Source organism: Thalassophryne amazonica, chromosome 20, assembly GCF_902500255.1.
Source record: "Thalassophryne amazonica chromosome 20, fThaAma1.1, whole genome shotgun sequence".
Taxonomy (NCBI): Eukaryota; Metazoa; Chordata; class Actinopteri; order Batrachoidiformes; family Batrachoididae; genus Thalassophryne; species Thalassophryne amazonica.
Genome location: NC_047122.1, coordinates 18066483 through 18092756, shown reverse-complemented (window position 1 = coordinate 18092756; position 26274 = coordinate 18066483). Strand labels below are relative to the sequence as shown.

Below are 26274 nucleotides of genomic sequence, written 5' to 3'. Positions count from 1 at the left end.
CTGGATTTTACAGTTGCAAACTGAGTTTTACCGGCGACGCCAGATGTGTTGTGGGAAGCGGGGAGCACACTTGCATAAATTGCTTGTATGTATGTACCAACCCAGTCTCACGGATTGTTGTGATTCAGCAGCACAAAATATACATTAATCTATTGGTTCATCATATTGTCACAAAAAGTGCAAAGTCTTCGTCATGGGACCACAAATTCATTCTAATTCATTCTGTGATGGCTGCACATGTAACTAAAAGTGCAGCGGGGGGGTCGGGGGTGATTATGGTTAGGGGAAGGAGTAGGGTTTTAGTAATAATGAGTTAAAAAGGAAACCCTTGTCACAAAAATTTGAATCATTTTGTGACGGGAAGATGGAAAAAAAAAGTGAGACTGGGCTGGTATGTACAGATCTGATCACATGGGGGCTGGACAGCAAGGTCTGATTGCGCACAGCATGGGGAGGGGCCTGTCAGCGGATCACAGCACACTGAGAGCTGGATGACGGCTCAGTGCACACATTAAAAACACAGACAACACCACCAGGACAGTTATATAAATAATTACGACAATACCTACATATGCAATTACATGACAAGTAATGAAAATGAATGTCCACATAACACAGAGAGTGACACGTAAGTCTGGGTGCTGAACGGACGGATGGGGGGAATCTCTGCTCCTGGACGTCCCAGCTTGAGAACACGTTCCTAGTTTGGAAAGACATGAACTTAAAAGATTCCTCCATGAGGCATGTGTCTCTGCCTGCTGTCCTCAGGTGGAAATACATAAAACATCTTTCGCCTTTGCATCAGGCTGCAGTGGCCGCACACAGCGCACCTCATTCATGTCCTTGTTGATTTCTGGCATTTTCCCGCTCCGATTACAGGCCAGAGATGGTATTTTATTATTCTCCACATCAGTGGCGCGATGTGATGCACCTCATCCCAGCTGCTCGAACTGTGTTCCTGCTCGCACGACACTGTAGCACCGGGATCGTGCACGCCTGCTTGTTGGCTTGATGTTTTCGTGGTTCGCTCATACGAGCTGTTACGCCATGAGTCACCCATATTTGTACTTAATCGTACTATGGCCCTGACCATGGAGGAAGATAGCACTTCATTTGTGTGTGTGTGTACGCCTCACATATTCCATCATATTGTTTGATTTTTTCTTTCTTTCTAAGCATGCCACAATTATGCAGTCTGTGACTTCAGTAATTCATATTTCATACAATATTTATTTGGAAACATTGCTCACAATTAAACATTATTTCATGAATTGCATTTTTCAGTGCACATTAGCAACAATTTGGCAGTCTGACAAAGATGCAGTAAGAGAGAAAAATATGACAATAGAGTTCCTCTTACACTGGGATGACATGATTGAAAAATTCATGCGTGTAGCACCGTTAATTCTTCAATCATGTTAAACGGCTCCATTTTGCCATTTGACAGCTGTTGGCAGTCATCCAAATAAAATACAGCATAATTGACATGATAACAAACCCTAAACAAAACAGATGTGTTTTTCCACCTTGGATGTGATTGGGATGTTAATGTGAATCCCATCATTATATTCCTGACGTCTGCTCGGCGTGTCTTATCTGCACGAGGAAGCTCCACGTAAACAAGAAAATGCCACGAGCCTCTAAATGTCAATTAGCCATGATTCATCTCTCTGCTACTCGGGGAGGGAAGCGGAGTGCGGTCATTCATTGAACCGCCTCCCCTCTTTACTTTCCATTAGCGGGTGCTCAATCCACAGTGAGCACAACTGCAGAATAAATCTGAAATTGTGAGGTAATTAGGGTGGCATACAAATAATGGAGAAGATTAGAAAGAGGAAGGATCATGATTATTATTTGACATAAATTCAAACATATGTGAGATATTCCAGAAAAACATGAAGAGCATAAAATTTATGTGAGCACATAAAGTTTAACTGTGTAAAAGTTTAGAAAAATTCACATGCATCAAGCAAGATTACCAGGCAAACTGTTGATCTGCTTGAATGGTTGTCTGCTTGAACCACAGGTGGTTCTGTGGTGTGGTGGAAGCAGCACCAGACCTGATCTAACATTAAGCATATGGCCACGTATATCAAATGCTTGTCTGAGTTAGCAGACAGGTAGTCCAGTTAGGGATTGCATTTGCAAATTTTGCCCCTTGATCAGTGGCTTGACGTATCGGGAAGACACCATCAACCATTTCCTGAGGGTATCGGCGGGGAGTCTCCAGCCTAGATGACCAGATCATGCAACTACTGAGTCTTGTGCACTCCGAAGTTCAAAGTTTGTTTGAGTAGTGCATGAGACCAAGTCAAAACCAACACTTTAGAGGTGGCAAAACCAAGACCAGTGTAGGGGATTTTATGCCTTCAGATCCCCTCCTGGTAATTTTATATGGTGAGCGAACTTGAAGACTCAGAGACTGACAGGACACAGACTTCAAAAACTAGTTGTTGTATTGAAAAGATGCCTTCACGGAATGAACAGAGTCACTACGACAGCGCTGGGGTCTTGGAGCAATCGACCCACTCAACCTTGCAACCAGCAGCCCCGACATAACGTCCCGCCTATGTTTTAAGCCTGCGCTTGGCCGAACCCCAGGTGGGCGAGCCTTTCCCTATTGCATGGATCAGTACAGTTATGTGATTGGATGTAGAGTGTTGAATTTGACAGTGTATGCGGGTGACATGCTCGTGTTGTTTATCGGTATGTGTTATTTCAAAACTTTGTGCTGCCTGTATCTTGTGTCAGTGTGATAAGCAAAGAACAGACTATTTTGTGATGCCTGTTGTTCCAGATGGAGATGTGAAGATCTTAGTTTTATCAGTTATGTACGCTGTATCATCAAGTGGTTTGAGGACAAGTGTTATGGAACATTCCATCCAACACCAGACTCCAATAGTACAACACTACTAATGGTGCATTCGCACTCTGGCGATTAGCCTTGCTTTTATTAACATTGACCAGTAACGAGGTCTGCCAGACTCCACAGGAGCTAAGTGGGGCAATGCTGATGTTCATCGTGGTCCTGTAAAAAAAAAAAAATGTCATTATGCTAAATAAAGGTCTTTAATGTTTATGCTAAAATGCCGGCAAGATTGGCACTCTGCTACCACTGTGTCACCTCTACTTAGTACACCATTACCACTCTTTTCAATTCTGCCGGCCAACGTCAGAAGCTACACTGGATGCACCACATTCTCTGGGTCCTTTAAGCATGAAGAGACATGTAGAAATTTAAGGAATATGTAGAACCTATCTCAATGATGGACCAGTAGCAAGTGATGCAATTGCAGAATTACGTTGAGTTTATATTATGTCACATGATGTCTCAAATGTGGAGATATCAATCAACTCTGCTCCACAGAGTGTGCTGAGTATGTGGCTTCCCTCCGATGGCAAAGTTGAACAATGTCCATTAGTAAGTCAGTGGGCTGTTGCCAAACGTTGCCCTCTGCTGAGCTGACCTGCGTTGAAGACAGGAAATTTGGACCCCTGGAATGAGCCTTCTCTGGCACTTCACAGAGATTTTTAAGAATCTGCTCCATCGGCCACTTCAAGTTATAGTGTGAATGATCCCTTAGAACTGGGGAACTTTCTTGTTGAGTGACATTTTGTGGACAAAGTGTTGGTCCTGCTGTTTCAGAGCAGGCTTTGGGGACTCTCTTCCATGGACACTGGACTCTGACTCACTAACGTAGCCACTATCTCTCTGCACCTCCTTGGAAATCACTTTGAATATCTGGCTTGGGGCAACTTTGAATTTGGGGAATATCCAGATTGTACTTCGGTGTCAGCTTGGGGGCGCTGTTTTGTGCCTGCACAGTTTTGGAGGTGTGTCCTCTTTCTCAGTCAAAGCCACACAACAGCAACATTTTGTGTCTCTCAGTTTTGTAAGAATCAGACTTGTGTTGTCGTCAGCTTGGCCTTGAATCACCTGTGCTGTGATCTCATCCTCTCTTCTTATCACTTGACATGGATTTTTTTCAGCTCTGAGCTTTTTATGTTTTTTTTTTATGTACTTTGAATGTGTCAACCTTCCCACCTCTCTGTCTTTGTCTTATGTTTCTCTGATTTTAATGTCACTTTTAGTAAAAAACAAGTCACGGCTCTCTCTAGCTGTTCTTTTAATGTTGCATATCTCTCTCTCTCTCTCTCTCTCTCTCTCTCTCTCTCTCTCTCTCTCTTCATCTGTTCTCTAAGGCTCGTTTCGTCTGATGGACATTCTCTCGTTTGACTTTTCTCAGCGTCACGCAAACAGTTTTACTGACCACAGCGAATAACTGTGATTCATGACTGTGGTGAGGTCATCTGGTTTGTGTGTGCAAGTGCGTGTGTTCATGTGTTCACAGTTGTGTGTAATTAGTGAAATAAATGTTTGTGCACAAGAAGCAAAAACTGCTCCAAGCCGAGGAGTCGTGTTGTGGAATAAACTTGTCTGTCAGCCAGTACTTTGTGTTGATAGATATACACACACATGCGCTGTTGTGTGTGTGTGTGTGTGTGTGTGTGTGCGCACGCTCCTGAATGCAGAACTAGTTTCCCCTCAAGGTCACAACTCGATGACCAAGTGTTGTCAAAATGAGGGACTTAGAAATGCATATCATGATGTGCACGTGCACGTCAAACAAAATGAATCCCTACACATGCATAATGCGAGACGTGCACTCGTTCGTGCATAAACGCATGATGTGCATAAACTGTTTGAATTTGTTCATATGGAGATGCTGGTCCAGGAGTGAAGTCATGTGGTCTGTGTCATGATGGGCCCAGTTTCAGATCATCTCTGTGATCCAGCACGCTGGAGGGCCCGGTCACACGGTGAGAGCTGAACGAAGGAATAAAAGTCACAAAGTCACAGATTTGTGACTTTTCCCATCACCGAAAAGCCTGTGAATCAAGAGTGCAAAAAGGAACGAAACAAAACCGAAACTAACAAAAGAAAAATGAAGCGAGCGTCAACCTTGATGCTTTAAACAAAATCAAAACGAAACATTCACAATGACGTGACTGACAGCGAGTATGAGACCGGGTGCAGCCAGCCCTGTCCTCATGTGTGCAGCACCTGCAGGTGTGGGAAGTGGTTCTCTTGACAACAACGTGTGTGCACACGCAGGCCAGCCACAAACGGCTGGAACGTGCGTAAGTAATGACAGTAGTTGATAAAATGTTCTCGCCGCTATTGTTTCTGTATGAAAACATTGCTTTTTATCCCACATATGGACGAGTCAGCAGCGATACAAGAATGTTATGTTCAGCTTGTTGGAGCTTTACTTATTGATCCGTTCAGATATCGTCAACGTTCGTGCAAGACGTCAGACTTGGGAGGTTGGATGACAGTTAAACGGAATGCTGCTGTTACTGGAACTACGCAAACGATGAGGAACCATCAAGACAGAATGCAAAACAAAATCCGAATGCACTGAGGTTGTCGTCAGGATTCATTCACATTTTTTAACAGTTTAAAAATTCTGATGAAGCGCCAGCTGCAGGAACGAAGCTGGATGACGGTTAAACGATGTCTCCGAAAGTCAGCGTAAGTCCAGATTTCTTGTTTTGTTTGGGCTTCGGTGTCCTTCCTTAGTGCCGTGTGTGTTACTGACCACCGTGACCGGAGACGGCCCAGGACACACAGACTTCTCAACTGGCTCCATCAGATTGTTGGTTACTGTCACAAAGTGGGGATGAACTGGTTCTCAAAATAGTAAAAAAAAAAAAAAAAAGTGACTTGTACTCCAAAATGCAAATGTTGTTCTTTATTGCTATTTACGCCAATATTGAAGAAAAAACATTCCTGGAAATATCGTAGAAAGAAAAAGGTGATGATGAGCTGTATTTGCTATTATGATATAATTTGTGTTATTTGTTGTTTCTGGAATTTATTTTTTCAATTTTTCAGTTTATTTTCATTTATATATCGCCAAATCACAACAGAGTTGCCTGAAGGCACTTCACACAAGTAAGGTCTAACCTTACTTACCCCCAGAGCAACAGTGGTAAGGAAAAACACCCTCTGAGGAAGAAATCTCAAGTAGACCAGACTCAAAGGGGTGACCCTCTGCTTGGGCCATGCTACAGACATAAATTACAGAACAATTCACAAAACAAATATACAGGAAAAGCTGTTGGTGCACAGGACAGGAGTGTCTCCAACACAATTACCACACCCATCTCTGGATGGAGCTGCACCTTAAACAGGGAGAATAAACAGAATCAAGCATCAGAAAGACAAGAAATACAGTATAATTTGTCAGCATTAAACAACAAGAAAAAACAGGAAATACTAAGATGATCGCCGGCCACTAGCCCTAAACTTCACTAAAAGACTCAGAATTTAGGTAAAGTTGAGGCCACGACCCACTCCATTTCCTAATAAAATGAATTAAAAGAGTGAAAATCGTATAACTATGCTATGCCAGTATGCTAGCCATATGAAAGGGAAAATAAGTGTGTCTTAAGTCTGGGCTTGAAAGCCTCCACAGATTCTGACTGTTTTATTGACGCAGGGAGATCATTCCACAGAACAGGGGCACGATAAGGGGAACCTCTGTGACTCGCAGACTTCTTATTCACCCTAGGGACACAAAGTAGTCTTGCACCCTGAGAACACAAAGCCCGAGCCGGTACATAAGGATTAATTAGGTCAGCTAGGTAGGCAGGTGCCAGTCCATGAACAATTTTATGGACTTGTAGCAGAACCTTAAAATCTGATCTCACTGGGACAAGAAGCCATTGAAGGGATGCCAAAATGGTTGTAATGTGATTAAACTTTATGCTTCGTGTCAAACGTCTGGCAGCAGCATTTTGAACCAATTGGAGACCCTAATGCTAGACTGCGGTAAACCAGAAAATAAAACATTGCAGTAGTCTAGTCCAGAAGAGATAAATGCATGGATCAGGGTCTCAGCATCAGCCATAGACAGGATGGGACAAATATTCGCTATATTTTGCAAGTGGAAGAAAGCAGTCCTCGTAATATTTCTAATGTGGAGGCCAAAAGACAATGTAGGATCAAAAATTACCCCAAGGTTCCTCACTTTAAACGTGTAATGTATGACACACAAGCCTTGGCTAAGCATTAACTGGTCAAATTGATCCCGATGTCTCACTGGTGAACCAGATTTTTTTGACAAAATTTATTAATTGTCACTCAGTGCTAATGCAATGCCATATCATAGGAATACAATGAGGCAACAACAGGTGACTGTCAAGTGTCAACTCAGCCTTCTCATTGGATGGGGCAGGCCTGGCTGACAAGTGGGCGGGCCCAGGCCCATCCAGGCCCACCCTTGGCTACGCGTAAGGTGCTACGTACGGACACGTCACAGTCTTTACCATTACTGAATGTCTTTTATGAGGTCTGTCCATAAAGTATCGTACCTTTTTATTTTTTTCAAAAACTATATGGATTTCATTCATATGTTTTTACGTCAGACATGCTTGAACCCTCGTGCGCATGCGTGAGTTTTTCCACGCCTGTCGGTGACATCATTCACCGACAGGAAGGAGTGGTCCCGTCCCCTCATCAGATTTTCATTGTCTGGAAATGGCGGAATGAAAAGGACTTTTTTTCCATCAGAATTTTTTCAGAAGCTGCCATTCGAAAAATTTATCTGGCTTTCAGTGAAAATTTTACGGGCTTCACAGAGAATAAGGACTTTAACTACAGCTTTAAGGACCCCTTTAAGGATGGTCGGTGCGCCGCGCTGCGAGCTGCGACGATGCGGCACAAACCACTGGATCATTTCTAAGCTGATGGCTCTGTGGATACGAGACCGTCGTGTGCTCTTTCTCTGGTTATCACAAGACCTGGACATCAGCCATTTTCCGGCAGATTTCACTTCCAGCTCTCCACAAGTTCTTTTATACTCACTCGACTGGTAAGCACTGAAAGCCGAGATAGACATGTCCCAACTTGTCCTCTAACACTCCGAAACGGAGGTGTTCCTTTGTCTCGCTTCATCAGCGAATCGGTCGTGACGCGCGAAGCCTCCGCGCGGCTTTCCACGACAAAATCTCTTGTTAAAAGTGAAATCTGCCGGAAAATGGCTGATGTCCAGCTCTTGTGATAACCAGAGAAAGAGCACACAACAGTCTCATATCCACAGAGCCATCAGCTTAGAAATGATCCAGTGATTTGTGCCGCATCGTCGCAGCGCGGCGCACCGACCGTCCTTAAAGGGGTCCTTAAACCTGTAGTTAAAGTCCTTATTCTCTGTGAAGCCCGTAAAAGTTTCACTGAAAGCCAGATAAATTTTTCGAATGGTTTCTAGGTGCCAGTCTCTAACAGCTTCTGAAAAAAGTCTGATGGAAAAAAAGTCCTTTTCATTCCGCCATTTCCAGACAATGAAAATCCGATGAGGGGGCGGGACCACTCCTTCCACAAGGCGTGCTCACAGGCGAATGACGTCACCGACAGGCATGGAAAAACTCACGTATGCGCACGAGGGTCCAAGCATGTCTGACGTAAAAACATATGAATGAAATCCATATAGTTTTTGAAAAAAATAAAAAGGACCGTTAATTTATGGACAGACCACGTATAGCTGGTTTATGGGCTAAATCCCAGCCGGTCCAGTCACCTCCATGCTGAGGCATGTACCACATTGTCCGAATCAATCCCGCGCACACTAAGAGGCTTTTTCACAAAGCCCACGGGGGCTAGCTAACTGTTCACGAGTGCTTATCCCCCTTCTTCTTGTGGAGAGTGTAAGAAGCTGACGCCCCATGAGGATTTTATCTTTGCAGACATACACGCAGGCTGGCTGAGAGGGCAGAGAGCACGGGGAGACGGATCCCAGTCCAGCGGCAGTTCATGGTAGGGGTCTGGACCGCGGAGGGAGTACCAGTGAAAAGACGGCTAAAGAAGAAGGGAAAGCAGAAGATGGCGGGGCCGGGGGGGGGGGGGGGGGGCATTATGTGCTCAGGCGTCAAGAGGTTTGAAGCTGAGAAGTGAAAAATCAAAGAATCCATAAAAATGTCACTTGAATGTAACTGCATATGGGAACTGACAAACACTTTGAGCTGCTGGATTCAAACCGCATTCATGGAGGATTACAAATTCTGTTTTGTTCCATCTCTGACTCATTCTCTTTTTCTTTTTTCTCTCTTATTCTATTTCTGTCTTTCCTGTTACAAGGATTACACATTTATTAAATTTCATTAAATTCAGGATATTTAAGGCAACAATTACATGTTGTTATTGGGCACAACAGAAATTACAGTGGTTGAAATCTTAAAAAAAAAAAAAATCAAAACAACAACAACAAAAAAACAATATATAGAGTGTTGAATCGTACCATAGGTCATAAGCGTAAAGTTGAGACCAGGGGTCATGAACCCTGTTTGTGCCGATCCTCTGTCCTGCAACTCTTCACTGCTCCACCCGCTGCTCTTGACCTCACTCAGGTGTGGTCAGCCAGTCAGGAGCTGGGAAACAGCAGCTTTGACCAATCAGCTGTGATTGCAGCAGGTGCACATGTAAAACATTCAGCGTAGGTGCTCTGCAAGTCATGACCCCTTGTTAACCCACAAAATGTGAATCTACTACAAATTGTGAATTATCCCCAAACTGTGAATTGCAAAATGTGAATACTGAAAAAAAATCTCATGAAACATGAACGCACAAAACTGTTATTTATGAGTGAAATGTTTTCTATAAAGTGTATATAAAGCCCATTTCTTATTAGTGGGCTTTCTATAAAGCCCACTAATACATTGCAAAATATGACTATGGCTCCCATATAAATAGTATGACTGAGAGAAAAATATTATATTTTGCAAATGGATACCATTTTTTTTTCATGAAAATGTTTAAAAATATACATACAATAATAACTGTAAACAGCAGTGTAGAGGTAATATGAATGTACAACTAATGATCGGTGATATGTACAGTTAATGTTGGACATATGACCAGAGGATCCTCTGTTTGATTCCATGTCAGACTGGACACTCACTAAGTGCACTTGGTGCCTCCTCCCCATGTTTGTCTTGGTTTGTGTGTGAATGGGTGAATGTGCGGCATCATTGTGAAGCACTTTGGGCATCTCTTTCAGATAGAAATGCACTATAGAAATGCAGTTGATAGAAGGTTTAGTGGATCCATGTCTTCATGTTGATTGAGCCAAATTCTAATCTTAAAGACCCCTTCACACATAGTGTGAATTTGGTTGAAGTGCATGCAAAGTGTGCATGAAGCAGGAATCGTATGCAAACTGTGTAAATTCGTAGCTGCTTCCAACACCTCGTGCACCTGTTGCTACACCTATTTGCGCACACCAGCAGCTGCCAGACAGAGTGTGCACTGTGCGAGCCCATCGAACCCTCTCGCGGCAGGTGTCGGCCAAATTCCAGGTGAAATGCACGAACATCTAACACTGCTCGCATGGCACTTAGAAAATGTGTGGCCATTCGCATTCTTGGCACGACAACAGTCTGCAGACAATCACTGTCATACTCACAGTGAAATTTGTGTGCCCCACAAGTGCCCCACAAGTGTGGCTTTGGTGTGTGTGCTAAAAACTGACAAGAGGTGTGGCCGCTGACAGAAGCAGCTGTGGAGATCTGTCATTCTGGACATCCCAGCTGAACAGTGCTGTGTTTGGACGGACATGGACTAACGACTGACCACTGTGACGCGCATGTGTGTTTGCTGTCATCAAGTGGACATAAATAAAAGCATATATCACTGTGGCGATGGGCTGCAGCGAGTGCGCGTGCACAGTGTGCACATAGACAGTCAGATCATAACACGCAGCAGGCGATCTGACTGTCACGTCACCCACGTGAGCTCTGCTCCACATGAATGCGGTGTCCTGTGGTGCGCCATCCACAAGACACGTGTGGCGGCAGGACATGCACCAGCAGATGTAGACATGAATGAGATGAGCGAACTGCTTCTTATTCATGTCATTTCATGGCTGTGTGTCAGTGACCATGGGTCATCTACAGAGCAACAGACAGATCGTATTTGTATTGCCTGCTTGATGAGAGAGATTTAATATAAGGCAATGTTTTTATATGGTGCGTCGTTTTTTTTTTTTTTTTAAATACGTCCATGTGCTTCCTGATATGAGAGAGTTCTGAACACCTGTCAGAGGACAGCGATGGTAGCTCACTAGTAAAGTTTCCAACTGGCAATCAGAGCTTTTGGAAGGCATGAGTTTGAATCCCGTGGATGACATATTTTTTATTTATTTTTTTGTTTTCAGCCATGCAATGTGTAACCACATCATGCAGCTGGTGGCACTGTGTTCCCACATGCACCAGCATCATGCATGCATGTCCGTCTCCACGATGTTTCGTGGTGCGCATAATTCGAACTATTTCTCGCTGTTTCGCCATATTTGACCAAACTTCGCACTATGTGTGAAGGGGTCCTAAGATTTATCATAGTCAGTCAGCTTGCTTCCACATTCTAACGCTTGTTTTGAATTTCATCCGATCTTCATGATCACGTTTATACATCTAAATTTGACGAGTGTCTTCCACGAGTGTTTCCTGCTCTCTTAGCCAGGGAGTGCAGTGCTCCTGAGTATTCCATGCTCAGCTGTTTTGGACTTTGAAGTGCGTACTCCCGTCCTACTCCTGTAGTTTTTATATTATACGGTTAAAGGCCTCTGAACAAATGGCCTTGGCGCACCGTTGACTCAGGCAGTGACAGCGTCAGTCCTCTTGTTCCATTTAAATTGGGTTTTGTGAAATGGCCTGCAGCTGAGCAGGTGTGTGGCTCCAAGATGCTGCTTGGCTCCAGCTTTGCCTTTCATTTCTGGTTAAGTGTGATTGGTCAGGGCAACTTGCCCAGCTTGTTTCAGTCAACCTGTGCTGGCTCGGCACTCCGCCTCCACTCCCGACTCTGTTTTTTAGCAACTTGCTGATGCCTTGCACTGAATTTCAAACACATCTGAGACTCCGTACCCGTGCTGACGTGGTTTCCTTGAGGCACGCCCCCTAGAGATGCCTCCTGTCTGACGAATTTTCCTATAACAAGGCAAGCATAGTTGAGGCACGTTGACTAAGATGCCACCTGAGGCTTTTAATGAAAATGGTTGATGATTCTGATTTTTTTTTAGTCTCTTTCTGTCATTAGTCAACTCTTTTGTCTTAATTGTCCCTCATCGTCTTTTTGTCTCAGTTTTGACGAGTGGTTTAAAAACAAACTGAGGATGAGCCTGAAAATATCAATCAGCAATTTCATTTGACCGAAACTAGATTCATGAACCAAAAAAAAACCCTAACAAATCCTGAGTATTTCAGTCAGTACTGGTTTAGCGTCTGATTACATAATCTCCCTCTTTGTCTCATTTTCACCTCCTTGCAGGCATCAGAGCTCAGAAAGTGCGAGTGGAAGAGGAGCTGGAGGCGTTTCCGACCGAGTCTGTTGATCTGCGTTGTGAGTTCATCGATGGAGGAGGACGAACCAAACTCACGCAGGTGGGCTGATAAAATAATGGCTTCTTCATTTGTTTGCTGCTGCGGAAACACTCGGGCCAAGAACAAAGAAACAAAACTGGCAAGATTTTGGTGCTAGCAGATGGAGTAGATTCATTATAAAAGAAATGAAGAGAATGGTTTATGTGGCGGTCAATAAAAGTCAATAACTCCCCCGTGTATTTCTCCTTGTGCAGACAAAACACAGACAGGCTGCATCACATTTACAGGCTGACGATAAGTGGAAACCTGGAAGCCACTGAAAGTCTGATGCTGCCGTCAGCAGTGTCAAACTCTGAGAGGTTCAGTTATCCCGGGAGTGATGGTCCTGTCTCTGGGTCTTTGGTCTTTGAGATCAAGATATTCCAGAGGACAGGTGATGGAATCATGGAGGCGCTGTGTAGAGGGTTTGTTGATGTTGAAATCTTTTGCAGGACAATGAAGATGTAATTCTTTTAGTCCATGAGGCAATTGTCAGTTTTGACCTCACCACTTAAAGGGACTAAACAACACTTATAATCCAGCCTCGGTGGAGCGTGGACTACTCAAAATGTATGGTGGCCATCCCAGAACACACATACAGTATAGACACAGAGCCAAATGAGAAACCATGTTTGATATGTTGGATACCTCCAGTGTTGGGCAAGTTACTTTAAAAAAGTAATTAATTATTGTTATCAGTTACTTCTCCCAAAAAGTAAGTGAGTTAGTAACGGAGTTACAGTATTATAAAAATAATTAGTTACTAGGGAAAGTAACTTGCATTGCATTTTAAAAAATGTTAAAAAATGTGTCAATCAATTTGGATCCCCCCCCCCCGTATGCGCAATTATTTATAATAAAACTGAATATTAAATATGTTTAATGAATTAAATTGTCACTTAATAGAATCAATTATTAACAGAAAACATTGTACATTAGGGGAGGTGATGGTCTCTAGTTGTTAAGCGTTGGACTTGAGACCAGAGGATCCTTGGTTCTAATCCCTGCCTGACCAGAAGATCACTAAGGGCACTTGGGCAAGGTCATTAATCCCCTAGTTGCACTCGATGTGTAGTGAGTACCTTGTATGGCAGCACCCTCACATCGGGGTGAATGTGAGGCATTATTGTAAAATGCTTTGGGTGTCAGGTCTGATGCAGATGAAAATGCGCTATATAAATTTACATGAATCTACACTATTATAATACTACTATAAGAAAAGTTACTTTTGTAAATGTTCAAATGGAATTTTAATGTTGAATTATTCATAATAAAACTGAATGTTAAATGTGTTTAATGAATTAAATGGCCACTTAAGAGAATAAATTATTCACAGAAAACATTGTACACTAATCTATGCTACTAGCTGTGGGACAACTTTTTTTTAAATGTTCAAATGAACCTTCAGCACTGAAATCAAGCACACTAACCACTTGGCCACCACCCCTGCTGTTGTAGATATTATCATTACTATGTTTATAATGGTAGAACAATCAAATATAATAGATATTTTAGAAGTTTTGAGATCTATTGCACCTCAACAAGCCACAACTGGCCATCAAATAATCTAAAATTTGTAGTGCATGGCCCCGATTCACCCTAATTAAATAAATACATTAATGCTGTCTCAACAAAAACCTGAGTTTTGAACTGAAGACAGAGACTGTGTTTTCACTCTTAGCTGAGAAATTCCCAAGTCCATGACGTAAGTCCCCTTTAAAAAGTTAGAACAGAGTGTCTGCTCTTCTCTCTCTCTTAAACTCTCTCTCCTCTCGCTCTTGGAGGCCTCTGCAACCCTCTCCCTTCTTTTTCTGTAAAACGCTTAATTTCATTTTTGGGTCAACAAGGCCCCATGCTAAGCTAAAATAAAGCTACCACATGGCTTCATTGATTCATTGTTATTCTTTGACAAACTTTTAACAAAGTGATAACCTGACGCTTTAAGGTGCGTCAAGTCTTTTGAATTTTTAAGAGAACTTCCAAGCTGAACTTTTCAAAATAATAGCGAATTTACAGAAACGCGACTTTCCTTTTCTGTACGCTAATTTTACAACGCTGCTTTAAAGTTTTTACTTTTTTCTAAATTCATAAAGACTTTTAATCTGGCTCCAACAAATGTTTTAAAAGCTACCAGAACCCATTTTTAACAAATGCCTTCCACGTCTGGGGTCCAATGAGCTGACAACCTGACTGCAAGCAGCCATCCTGTTGGTAAAACCAGCCGACACAAGCCTTTGGGATCACCCAGGGAGACCACTGAGTTAACCCCTGACCCAAGTGAACTCACACTGCAAAGAGCATCAACACATCGACAGGTCGTTCGAACCACCTCTTCAACGGATCAGCTAAGTGACCCAGTTAAAGGTTCCAGAAAAAGGGTTTTGTTGTCAATGGATGCAAAGTGGCTTTTTCTTCTTTTTAAACATATTCATATGTTTATTTAATAATTTTCTTAAAATTAATTGGCTTCAAGTTTCATCACTGTGTCCATAAATGAACGTATTTAATCACTGTCCACAAAAATGTCAGTAAACTGTTCATTTCTTGTATAATTGCAAATAAAATGCAAATATTTCTGCCGTGGTTTATTTTGTGTTCAGAAGGAAACCTTTGGTCAGTCGTATCGTGGAATTCAGACTTTCAGACCTGAGACTGATTAATTAATGAATGTTTAAATTAAAGTACCTATGCTATAAATAGGTGGTGCCCCGAGGATTAGATTTGCTCTAATTAAATAATAATTATTAAACCCTAAAATTGTTCATTATTTTGGTGACCCATTAAATGAGGTCTAGGCAATCTTATTCAATTTGGGAGTTTAACAATAGTTTCACTACATTAAATTGGTGCCTCAGTGTGAGGTGCAATTCATTCCAAATAATTAAATTCATTTAGAATTTTGCTACATTATTCTGGTGACCGTGTGAGGCGGATTTGTAATTTTGCTACATTTATTTTGGTGCGCCCGTGTGTGGGACTTGTAAATTCACTACAAATTAAATTATACTTGTTCACATGTACATTCTTGCCTTTTTCTCTGTGAGGGAAAAGTAATGTCTGTAGTTCCAGTTGAAAAACACTAATGCTGCGTGTATGTCTCTGTAGTCTGTGTGTGAGCGAGTGTATGTGTGTTTGCATTTCTGCGTGAACTCCCGTCCACCTCTGCCTCTGGTTGACGTACCATAAAACTGTACCCTTTCTTAGCGAATCACCGTCACTGACGCAGTTGTCCTAGGGTCTCTTTATTCAGAGAGTAGCGTCAACTCAGAACATGGCGCCATTTTGGGGCCAACTGCGCTGAACTTCTGAATGAACCTTTTATTTTTTCAACATTTTTTAAATCATTTAACCACATACAGCCGTACCTGTATACACATACAGGTACAGGTGCTATCAAAATAAATATAAAAATAGTTAAGCTACCAAATTTACCAAAATTTACTATTTATGTTGATTTATTTAATTAATTTAAAGCCTGATTTATGCAGCTGCACAGCTGTAATTCCGTGTCATTCATTGACGTGCGTGACAGTTTTAAAGTTTTCCATCGCTGGATTATACTTTATTCGGGACTAATTTGACCCTCAATAAGCTTTTCTTTCTACAGTCATCACCTCCAAATCAAAAGTAAGATGAACAATTTCCTCTTTTTCCAACTTGGTTGTGTAAATTTGCTTTTCTGCCAGTTGTATATGATCCTGAAATGTAATCGGTGTGCGCACTGCAAGACTGACACCACGTCATGTTGAACAGAGCTCACATAGGTGACGTGACAGTCAGATCACCTGCTGTGTGTTATGATCTGATGGTCCGTTTCAACCTGGGGTAGCCCGTCAATGTGCGCTCTGTGTGTGCGCTCACTCACTGCAGCCCGTTGTCACAGCGATATATGTTTTTAATTATGTCCATGTGAGGACAGCAAGCAGGCACACTCGTGTCACAATGGACAGTTGTTAGTCCATGTCCGTCCAAACACAGTACATGTTGTCCATCCGTGACGTCCAGAACCACAGATCTCCACAGCTGCTCCTGCCGGTGGCCACACCTCCTGTCAGTTCAGCGCACACACCAATGTGTCACTGTGTCTGTTTGCAACTCCACACTTGTGGGGGCACTTAGACAAATTTCTCATCCAGCTCAACAGTGATCATCTGCTGACTGTTTTCTTGTTAACAGTGCAAATGGCCACATATTATCTAAGTGCCAAGTGAGCGATGTTAGATGTTTGTGCGTGTCAGCTGGAATTTGGCCGACACCTGCCGCAAGAGGGTTTGATGGGCTCGCACAGTGCACACTCTGCCTTTCAGCCACTGGTGTGTACAAATATTTGTAGCAACAGGTATATGAGGCGTTGGAGGCAGCTACGATTCTACACATTTTGCATACGATTCCTGCTTCATGCGCATTTTATGCGCAATTCAACCAAATTCGCACAGTGTGTGAAGGGGCCCTTACTGTCATCCTGGTGTTTTCATATAAAAGAATTTCCTGCTGGATAAAGACATCATCTAATGAATATGACAAGTATTCTCAGGGCATGCCCTATTTAGAGGCAGCATGCAGACCATGGGGATGAGTTAGAAAGGCTTTGTTTCAGAAGATTCACCGGCTCCGAAACCTTCAGTTTCAACTGCCATGCACATAGCTCCAAGGTGTCATCCAATTTGCGTCTGAGTTGAAGAGTCAACGCAGTCTAAGAATGCACTGCCTTGCTGACCTGGTTAATCATGACGGACAAGCGAGGGCCCGTGGTTCTTGATGCCGCCGTCTTGCTAATTTTCCGGTAGATCAGGGCAGCACATAAGCCAAAAAGTACCAGCCCTGCTACCATAAGACCAAAAATGAATAGGTCCTCGACGTCCTCCACAGAGAAAGGCGCCAAGCATGCCACATGCCAGGACATAGCCCGCAGGATACGTTCCATCTGGGCAGGCAGGATCCCTCGGTCCTGACCTTCTTGTAGAAAAAATGTTGTCGTTACAGCGCCACATAGGCCTGGCATATGTACTACAACATTAAACGAAGCTTCGAGGCACAGAATTTGCCTCCAACATTTTTTGTAATCGAATTACTTGAGTAATCATTTCAACCCTATCCTGCACATTAAATTTTGGACAGTAAAATTTACTCTGCTAGAATAACATTCGGCCCCAGTCTAAATAGAGTTAAATACACTCAATCACAGTGCAAAATCAACTCTAACACAGTGTAAAATTAACTTTTATTGGAGTAGAAACACTTGATTTGACAAGACGGTAGAACAGTCAGTAGACAGTAGAACAGAGACCAGCTGATCAATTCCATGATTAATCCAATAATAGTCCAATAGATCCAGAATCCAATATAGTTTTGAGGAATTCACAAGTCTGGTGAAGTAGGGACTTGAAGGTTAAAAGCAGAGAGATAAGGGAGAGTGGAGGAGATGCGACCGCCCTCGTCTGAGGCCCAAGCTGATGTGATGATGGCACCACAAGTCACGTGACCGTTTTTCATTTATTTATTTATTTATTGTTTTTTGACTTGTCATGTCGCTCCTCTCTGTATCAAGGGACTCTAGGTTGTCCCGCCCGTCCCAAACTATAGAAAAGGGAAAAAAAAGTCATTGTAGCTCAGCTGTGGCTGAGAAATGAAAATGGCTTCAGTGAGCTTGTTTATAGTAATCCGACACATTTTATTGTGACAACGGTGTTGTAACGACAGAAACAGTAATTAATCAGGCTGCCCGTTACTGAGAAAAATAACAGCATTTGCAACTGCATTTATTTGTTTATTCCCATCAGTGGATACCTCAGGTCAAATCCAACAGGACTCCATGATCAAAGCACATGTTGATTAACGTGTTCACGAGAAGATTGAAGTGGAATAGACCTGCTGGAAATGACTGATTTTTCTCATCTATGTAAATACCAGCAGGATGCCAATTAAGAATATTCCTTGAACATCCCAGTACAAACACGTTTTATGAATGTTTTAATGATGTTTTTGTCACTTCTACTGTCACCAAAATAATCAGGTATGTCATTATTTTTGAGCGCCTCCTCCGCCCCCTTTTATTCTAACCTCCTCTCACCAAATGCAGCAACAACAAACGTGCAAACACCAAGAAACCACTTTATTCACCAGTCAAATTGTTTCATCAAACTTTACTCAGTGAATTATTGGGCGCCACCTGAAATGTCAGAATGGAGCATCACTTACCAAATACGCTAAAGCCGTTTGTTCTTCCCGTCCGATTCTGGTGTGATACACCCGACTCCAAGTGCTGGAAAGAATCAATACACAATTTGATCACTCGACACCTCAACAACACTGAAATTGCTGGACAGCAAAATTGCCCTCTGACATTTTTGTGACAGTTTTGAGCTAATGAGAGTGTTTCATCCAATAATTTGTGCCAACATCAGGGTGTCATTCTTTCTCCTGCTGTGTTCATCTTCCCTCCCCCTCGTAGCAAGTCACAAATTTTGCCGGCATTTGCAATATGAATTTTATTCCATGTTCTATTCATACCACTTTAGACAGCGGTTTGTGTGTGATTAAGTGGGGTACGGGCGGGAGGCAGGAATGGTCAGCATTCAACGTTTGGATGTTGTCTCCTCTTGAAAGTAGTGTCCTTCGCACTTGAGAAATCATAAAAAAACAGGACCTTTATATTGGATGCGGTTCCTTGAGTGTTTGCCGGAACAAAGGAACCTGTTATTTCAGATTGTAATGGCTTGTTTGTTTTTTCTCTTTGTCTAGCTCAGCAGGTCTAATTGAGGTTGACAATTTTGTAAGAGAAAGCACCTCTGCAATTCGAAGGCATTCAAGCCATGCAAATATTAGTCCATTTGCAGGAAGTGTCCAATATCACAATAATTCAAGTTAATTAATACAGCATAGTGCCAAATGAGCCTGCAAAGATATCACTATTGCCAAACACCTCTGTCCAGTACCAAATGAGTCCACAAGCTCTTCCAAAGCGCCTCTCAATCTCAAAGGCTGAGGACCCAGAGACGTGTATGTGTCCACCGAGATAAGTGAATATTTCTACAACTCCTTCACCGCATGCAGATACACTTCTGAAGCTGAATCCACGAAGTCATAAAAAGCTTGAATCTTAGCCTTGATCCAGGACAATGTCAAATGCAGACACCCAGATTCATCACTCAGCTTTCCAAATGTTGCAATCAGAGGATTCATTGATTCCACAAAGATCACAGCATCATCTGCGACGTCAAGGTCAGTAAACCTTTCCTCACCAACAAAAGCACCCATGTCACTGATTTCCACAGCTTGACCCAGCATTCATTTCATGCAAGCATTGAACAGTGCACACAGCAAATTTTGCTGTGTGCACTGTTCTACCGTCTTGTCAAATCAAATGTTTCTACCCCAATAAAAGTTAATTTTACACTGTGATAGAGTTGATTTTGCACTCTGATTGAGTGTATTTAACTCTATTTGGACTGGGGCCGAATGTTATTCCAGCAGAGTAAATTTTACTGTCCAAAATTTAATGTGCAGGATAGGGTTGAAATGATTACTCGAGTAATTCGTTTACAAAAAATGTTGGAGGCAAATTCTGTGCCTCGAAACTTCGTTTAACGTTGTAGTACATATGCCAGGCCTATGTGGCGCTGTAACGTCCCCAGAAAAACAAACAGAAGAAGACTAGAATGCATGCATGAGCTGTGTAAGCACTAATCAAATTAGCACAATAGCTACCGCTTTCTAACGGGACACAGAGAGTGAAATAAAGCCTTTTAGGAGAAAAACCGTCCACGCTGATCACCTGAAATAGCTTACTGCACATTTAAAGTGAAGCAGTGTGTTTGTCTGTTTAAAAAAAAAACAAAAATCAGACAAACGCTCTGCGTGGGGAGTGGCTATTGGCACAGTGGCCGGTGGCTGCCTCTCTCTGCCCGTTTTGAGTGACTCACCACTGGCCTCACACATCTCCGTCCCCGGACACACTGAGTCTCTGGAAGAAGTCCACTCTTCCTTCTGTATTTTGCTCAGACTTGAACTGAGTGTTTTGCTTTTTAATTTTCGTTTTTTGGGGCAACACACAATGCTTCACAAACACGGTAACTCAAATAAAATATGTTCAACCTCCGACTGAAATGCATTAGCTGAATCACAGAGAAAGAGGGATTTAAAAAAAAATCATGCAGGGACCAAGTTCACCAATCTTAAAAAAAAAAAAAATGAAAATGGTAAAATTTTACAAGTTGGGGGAAAAAAACAACAACAAAAAACAGAAAGCCACATCCCATCACCATTTCAGCAAAATGTCAAGACTTTGGCCCAACTTTGGGTGAGCTCAGAGTTTCTGCCTCCACTCCGCACAGCACTCACAGTATCTGTGTTTCAGCTGGCTATGATGTCCAGTAGCTTCTTGGGGATCCCACAAATTCTCAGGATGTCCCAGAGAACAATCCAATTAACCAAATTAAATGCTTTGCGAAAATCGACATAGTTTGCAAAGAAGCACTGCCGATACTCATGCTTGCATTCTACAAGTACCTGCGGTGCTAAAATGTAGTCAACAGTTGACTTCTTGGGTGTGAAGTCACACTGTTCAAGTTGATGAGCAGCAAGTAGCTGAAACTGAATCCTGAATTGAGAATGTTCCTTGTAAACACCTTCCCTGGCACAGAGAGCAGTCTGATACACCTATAGTTGTTATAATCCAAACGATCACCCTTTCCTTTCCAGATTGGAACAAGTCCTCTCTTCCAATCTAAAGAGTTGACATTGGTCTCCCAGATTGATGCAAAAATTGTTTTCAATGCCAGGAGAACAGCATCCCCACCCGCTTGGAGTTGTTCAGCTCCAATGCCTCAAATCCCTGGAGTTTGCCTTGCCCTTAATTGTTATACGGCCTTTGTGACATCACCAAGACTTTGTGGTTCACAGTTGACTGGAGAATCAACTCCAAGAACCCTGGCACCATAAATATCTAACATCCCAGCAGATTGATCAGCCTTAGACATCTGCTCACAGTAGATGGTCCAACTTCACAGTACAGCAGAGGCATCGTTAGGACTGAACCGTTTTCTGCCATAACTGCAGTGGGATGAGGTGTAGGTCTGGAGGAACAAAGTGCTTTAGTTCCTCTGTAAGCAGGTTGAAAGTCGCTAAATCACAGATGTGTGTGTCACCTGATCACAGAATCCTCTAACAAAAGCCTTCTTATCCATCACAGCCTGATTTCTCAGCTCCCTGCACATCCAAAGAATTCCATCAAGCTGTGCACTATGACTCCTCTGGATGATGCTTAGAGTGCCCTCAGAAATTAAACATCTTCTCCAATGGGCACTGACAGCTCCAATGCAGTCCTCAGGAACATTCAGGGTCTGTTTGTGGAAGTACTTCCCAAGCAAGTCCTCCAGCCAAATTGCATACAAATTTCTGAGAAACAGTCTGATCTTGAAGTCTGGCCAGATTAACCTTGGGCACTGACCAGGCAGTAGCCTGCAATCCTCAGGGAAGCTACAACAAGCCTGTGGTCAGAATTCACAAACTGGGCACTTCTGTAGACCCTACAGTTCTGCAGGATTCTCCAGTGTTTTCCCACAAGGACATTGTTGATCTCCTTGGCAACGCCACGAGCATTAGAATACCATGTCGAGTGGTGTACATCTGGCAGTTGTGTACATCTAGCAGTTCTGAGGCCCTGGCTTTTGGCATTGTGCCATTTTCACCACGGTTTCTAGATCTATGCGGATGAAGGCAGTCCATATAACCAGCCCTGTCAGTGCCTGTGGTTGAATTTAAATCACCCATGTCCAATAAGGTGTCAACTCTGGGGCTATCATCAATCTCCAAGTGAACCTGTGAATAAAAGGTCTCCCGCACAGAGACGTCAATTATTGCTAGAGATAGGTATAGAAAACTGGTTCCTGTGGGAATCAATAAGAAATGATTTGATCCACTGACATCAATAGCCTTTTTGCATGATGATTCCCTTATCGGTTTTTCAGTTCCCATTACACTGGAGTGGCCGTTGTTTTTTAGAGTGTGTATCAGGAAAATGATCATTTCTCTACATTTACATTCTACATCTACATTTCTCTAGCGAAGCTGCTTCTAAGAGAAACGGCGAAGCAGTGGGTCGCTGTTTCTCTCAGAAGCAGCGGGTCCACAATTTCCTCATTAACCCCCCTCAAAGCCATTTAAAGATGTCAATTGTGAGTCACCTTTGTTCTGATTAAAGTCACTAACTGGGACTATTGTCTTGTTGCGGGCAAGAAACAAGAATCGTCCTCTGTGCCACACCGGAGGTTTTATTCGTTCCTTATTAAATCTTCGTGGGGCAGCACATGCGATGGTTCTCTGGCGTGAGCTGGACCTGCTTCACCAGTTCGTAAACTGAAGTTACTGTCTCTCATGTAAAAGGAAATAAGAATTCTAATATCCTCTGTTTTGTGGGTCTAACTGCGCAACTCCAAACGCTGCACGGCTCTCTGCCGAGTAAAGTTGGAAAGATAGATTTCGGTCGAAATTAATAACTTCAAAGCAAATGACTGTTTTAAATCAAATGACACCTCTTTTCAAATGTAATACATACAACAAACTACAATCGACTAAAAACCACCCCAAAATGAGATGTCCTCCGTTCTTTATGAATTACATTGATCTTGACGTGCAGTGCAGCCATTTGCAAGACAACAGCTCAGGGGCTATGGAGTTAAATTTGTCTCATTAATAGAGTTGCTCCCATGAAGAGCAAAAACAGGAATCTTTCTTCTTTGCTTTGGAACTGTGCAAGATGTTTTTATGGCGGATGAAGTGCCAATCCCTCCGTCAACCCTCAAAGGGATGAACTGTGGACCAGAGGACCACTACAGTTCTGGATGCAGAACAATGCCCAGGGTGTACACACAAATTAAATACACAACCGATTTAAAATAAATAAATACCATTTGATACCACTGTTGACCCTATTTTGTGCAGGGGAGAGTGTGACTGTTGCCATGACGAATCAAAAGCTGATTGGGCCACTGATCCATCAATGAAAGGACCTTAGACCACTCAAAGGAGAAGGATCTTAAGTCTTCCCACAAAACAGGCAGCATGGTGGCTTAGTGGTTAGCACTGTTGCCTCACAGCATGAAGGTCATGGGTTTGATTCCCACCCGTGGTCTTTCTGCGTGGAGTTCGCATGTTTCCGTGGGTTTCCTCCAGGTGCTCTGGTTTCCTCCCACATTTAAAGACATGCAGGTTAGGTGAATTGGAAACTTTATAATATTCCAGGTCTCCCTTGCAAAAGAGATCTTGATCTCAATGGGACTAACCTGGCTAAATTAAATAACATCAAATCATGATCTTTTTTTTGTAATCTTTTGTTTTTGTTTGCTTTGCATTTTCATAAAAATGTCATGTTTGTGCTCATTTTGTTGTGCAGAAGATAGGTTTACAGCAGATAATTTTTTACTATTTTGTTGAGAAATACTGCTTATAAAACTTAGCAAATCCTACATCCAGAGCACTGGCTCTGTTTGATTCTTAGAGCATTGTTCAGGACATTCAGAGGTACTTCAAAGTGCTTTGTATGAGAGGCAGAGGAGTCGGAATTCATTCTTCTTTGTCTGATTCTGTTGTTTCCAGGTGTCTTGGATATGGGAAGGTGCTGATGGCAAAAGGGACAACATTGCTGTTTTCCATCCTATGTATGGAAAAAGTTTCCCCAACCCTGCCTTCCAAGACCGGGTTTCCTTCCTGCACAACACACTGGAGTACCCGTCCATTAGGATTTCTAACCTAAGAATGTCCGACGCCGGCCGCTATACCTGCGAGTACGCCACCTACCCCTCTGGAAATGAACAAGGGACCACCACCCTCATCATGCTTGGTGAGTAAAATGGTGTTGTCTATCCACTGGTGATTTTTGGGTCTCATTACTTTGGACTGGAAACAAGAAACACAACAAAGTGCTGAACATTTGCAGCTCCTGAAAATACATGTTTTAGTGCCTCTGAGAACAAAAGATCAGCAATATTTCAGCTCTGCTGCAAAACGAGCTGTACTTCCAGCAGCGATTCAGAAGCTGTTCTGCTTTGACAAATGTGTCCCTTAGGGCCCCTTCACACATAGTGTTTATATCTACAACTCAGGGCGACTCATGGTGGAACAGCTCGTATGAGCGAACTACGAAGCATCGCACCGACAGGCAGGCATGCACGATGCTGCTGCAATGGTTCATGCATGCGGGAACACAGTGCCAGCAGTTGTGCGATGTGAAGAAAAAAAAAAAAAACATGCTGTGACGGTTTTGTGAATGCAGGAACACCGCAGCTTTTCACAAAATAAATAAATAATAATTACAGGCCACCCACGGGACTCGAACCTGCACATTCCAAAAGTTCTGATTGCCAGTCAAAAACTTTACCACTGAGCTACCATCACTATCCTGTGAAAGGTGCGGGAAAATGCCTGATATCAAGGACACGTATGTATTTAAAAAAATAAAACCACACACCATATAAAAACACAGCATTTTATTGAATCCCTCTTATCAAGTGGACAATACAAATGTGATCCGACTGTTTCTCCATAGATGAACCATGGTCACAGACATAAAGTCATGAAATGACAAGAATGGAGCAGTGCGCTCGTCTCATCATGTCCACTTCAGCTGCCGTGTGTCCAACCAGCCCCATGCACATCCTGCTTGACACGCGTGTCTTGTGGACGGTGCACTGCAGGACTGACACCACGTCATGTTGAACAGAGCTCACATAGGTGACGTGACAGTCAGATCACCCGCTGTGTGTTATGAACTGATGGTCCGTCTCAACCTGGGGTAGCCCGTCAATGTGCGCTCTGTGTGTGCGCTCACTCACTGCAGCCCGTTGTCACAGCGATATATGTTTTTAATTATGTCCACGTGAGGACAGCAAGCAGGCACACTCGTGTCACAATGGACAGTTGTTAGTCCATGTCCATCCAAACACAGTACATGTTGTCCATCCGTGACGTCCAGAACCACAGATCTCCACAGCTGCTCCTGCCGGTGGCCACACCTCCTGTCAGTTCAGCGCACACACCAACGTGTCACTGTGTCTGTTTGCAACTCCACACTTGCGGGGGCACTTAGACAAATTTCTCATCCAGCTCAACAGTGATCATCTGCTGACTGTTTTCGTGTTAACAGTGCGAATGGCCACATATTATCTAAGTGCCAAGTGAGCGGTGTTAGATGTTTGTGCGTGTCAGCTGGAATATGGCCGACACCTGCCGCAAGAGGATTTGATGGGCTCGCACAGCGCACACTCTGCCTTTCAGCCACTGGTGTATGCAAATATTTGTAGCAACAGGTATATGAGGCATTGGAGGCAGCTACGATTCTACACATTTTGCATACGATTCCTGCTTCATGCGCATTTTATGCGCAATTCAACCAAATTCGCACGATGTGTGAAGGGGCCCTTACTGTCATCCTGGTGTTTTTCATATAAAAGAATTTCCTGCTGGACAAAGACGTCATCTAATGAATATGACAAGTATTCTCAGGGCATGCCCTATTTAGAGGCAGCATGCAGACCATGGGGATGAGTTAGAAAGGCTTTGTTTCAGAAGTGGCATGGATGTAAAGTCTCGACTTTTACACAGAGGCTTTGTTCTAAAACATCTTTGTTCCTGGAAATGTAACATCACAGTTAATTAGCGATGATTCGCTATAACTCAGATGGGCAGCCATCATTTCAAAACAAATACAGGTGATATTGTTATTCTTAATCAGATTTCACAACTCCCAACTTTAACTTGAGTAACTTATACCTTCACTGATCTCTATATAACACTGGATAGCTCATTGGCCAGTATTTTTGAAGCAAATCGGCCACCATATTACCACTTGCTTGTACTGCTCCT

At 42.9% G+C, this 26274-nt stretch overlaps 1 protein-coding gene across 1 annotated transcript in view; it reads left to right on the top strand.

Moving 5' to 3' along the window:
* Positions 1-24276, top strand: part of LOC117502478 (nectin-1-like) — a 305370-nt gene extending 281094 nt beyond the window's left edge. Inside the window, exons 2-3 of the mRNA XM_034161532.1 lie at positions 12323-12435; positions 24010-24276. Coding sequence (XP_034017423.1) covers positions 12323-12435; positions 24010-24261 — 365 coding nt within the window. The 3' untranslated portion in view covers positions 24262-24276. The remainder of the gene's footprint in view (positions 1-12322; positions 12436-24009) is intronic.
* The last annotated feature ends 1998 nt before the right edge of the window (positions 24277-26274 follow it).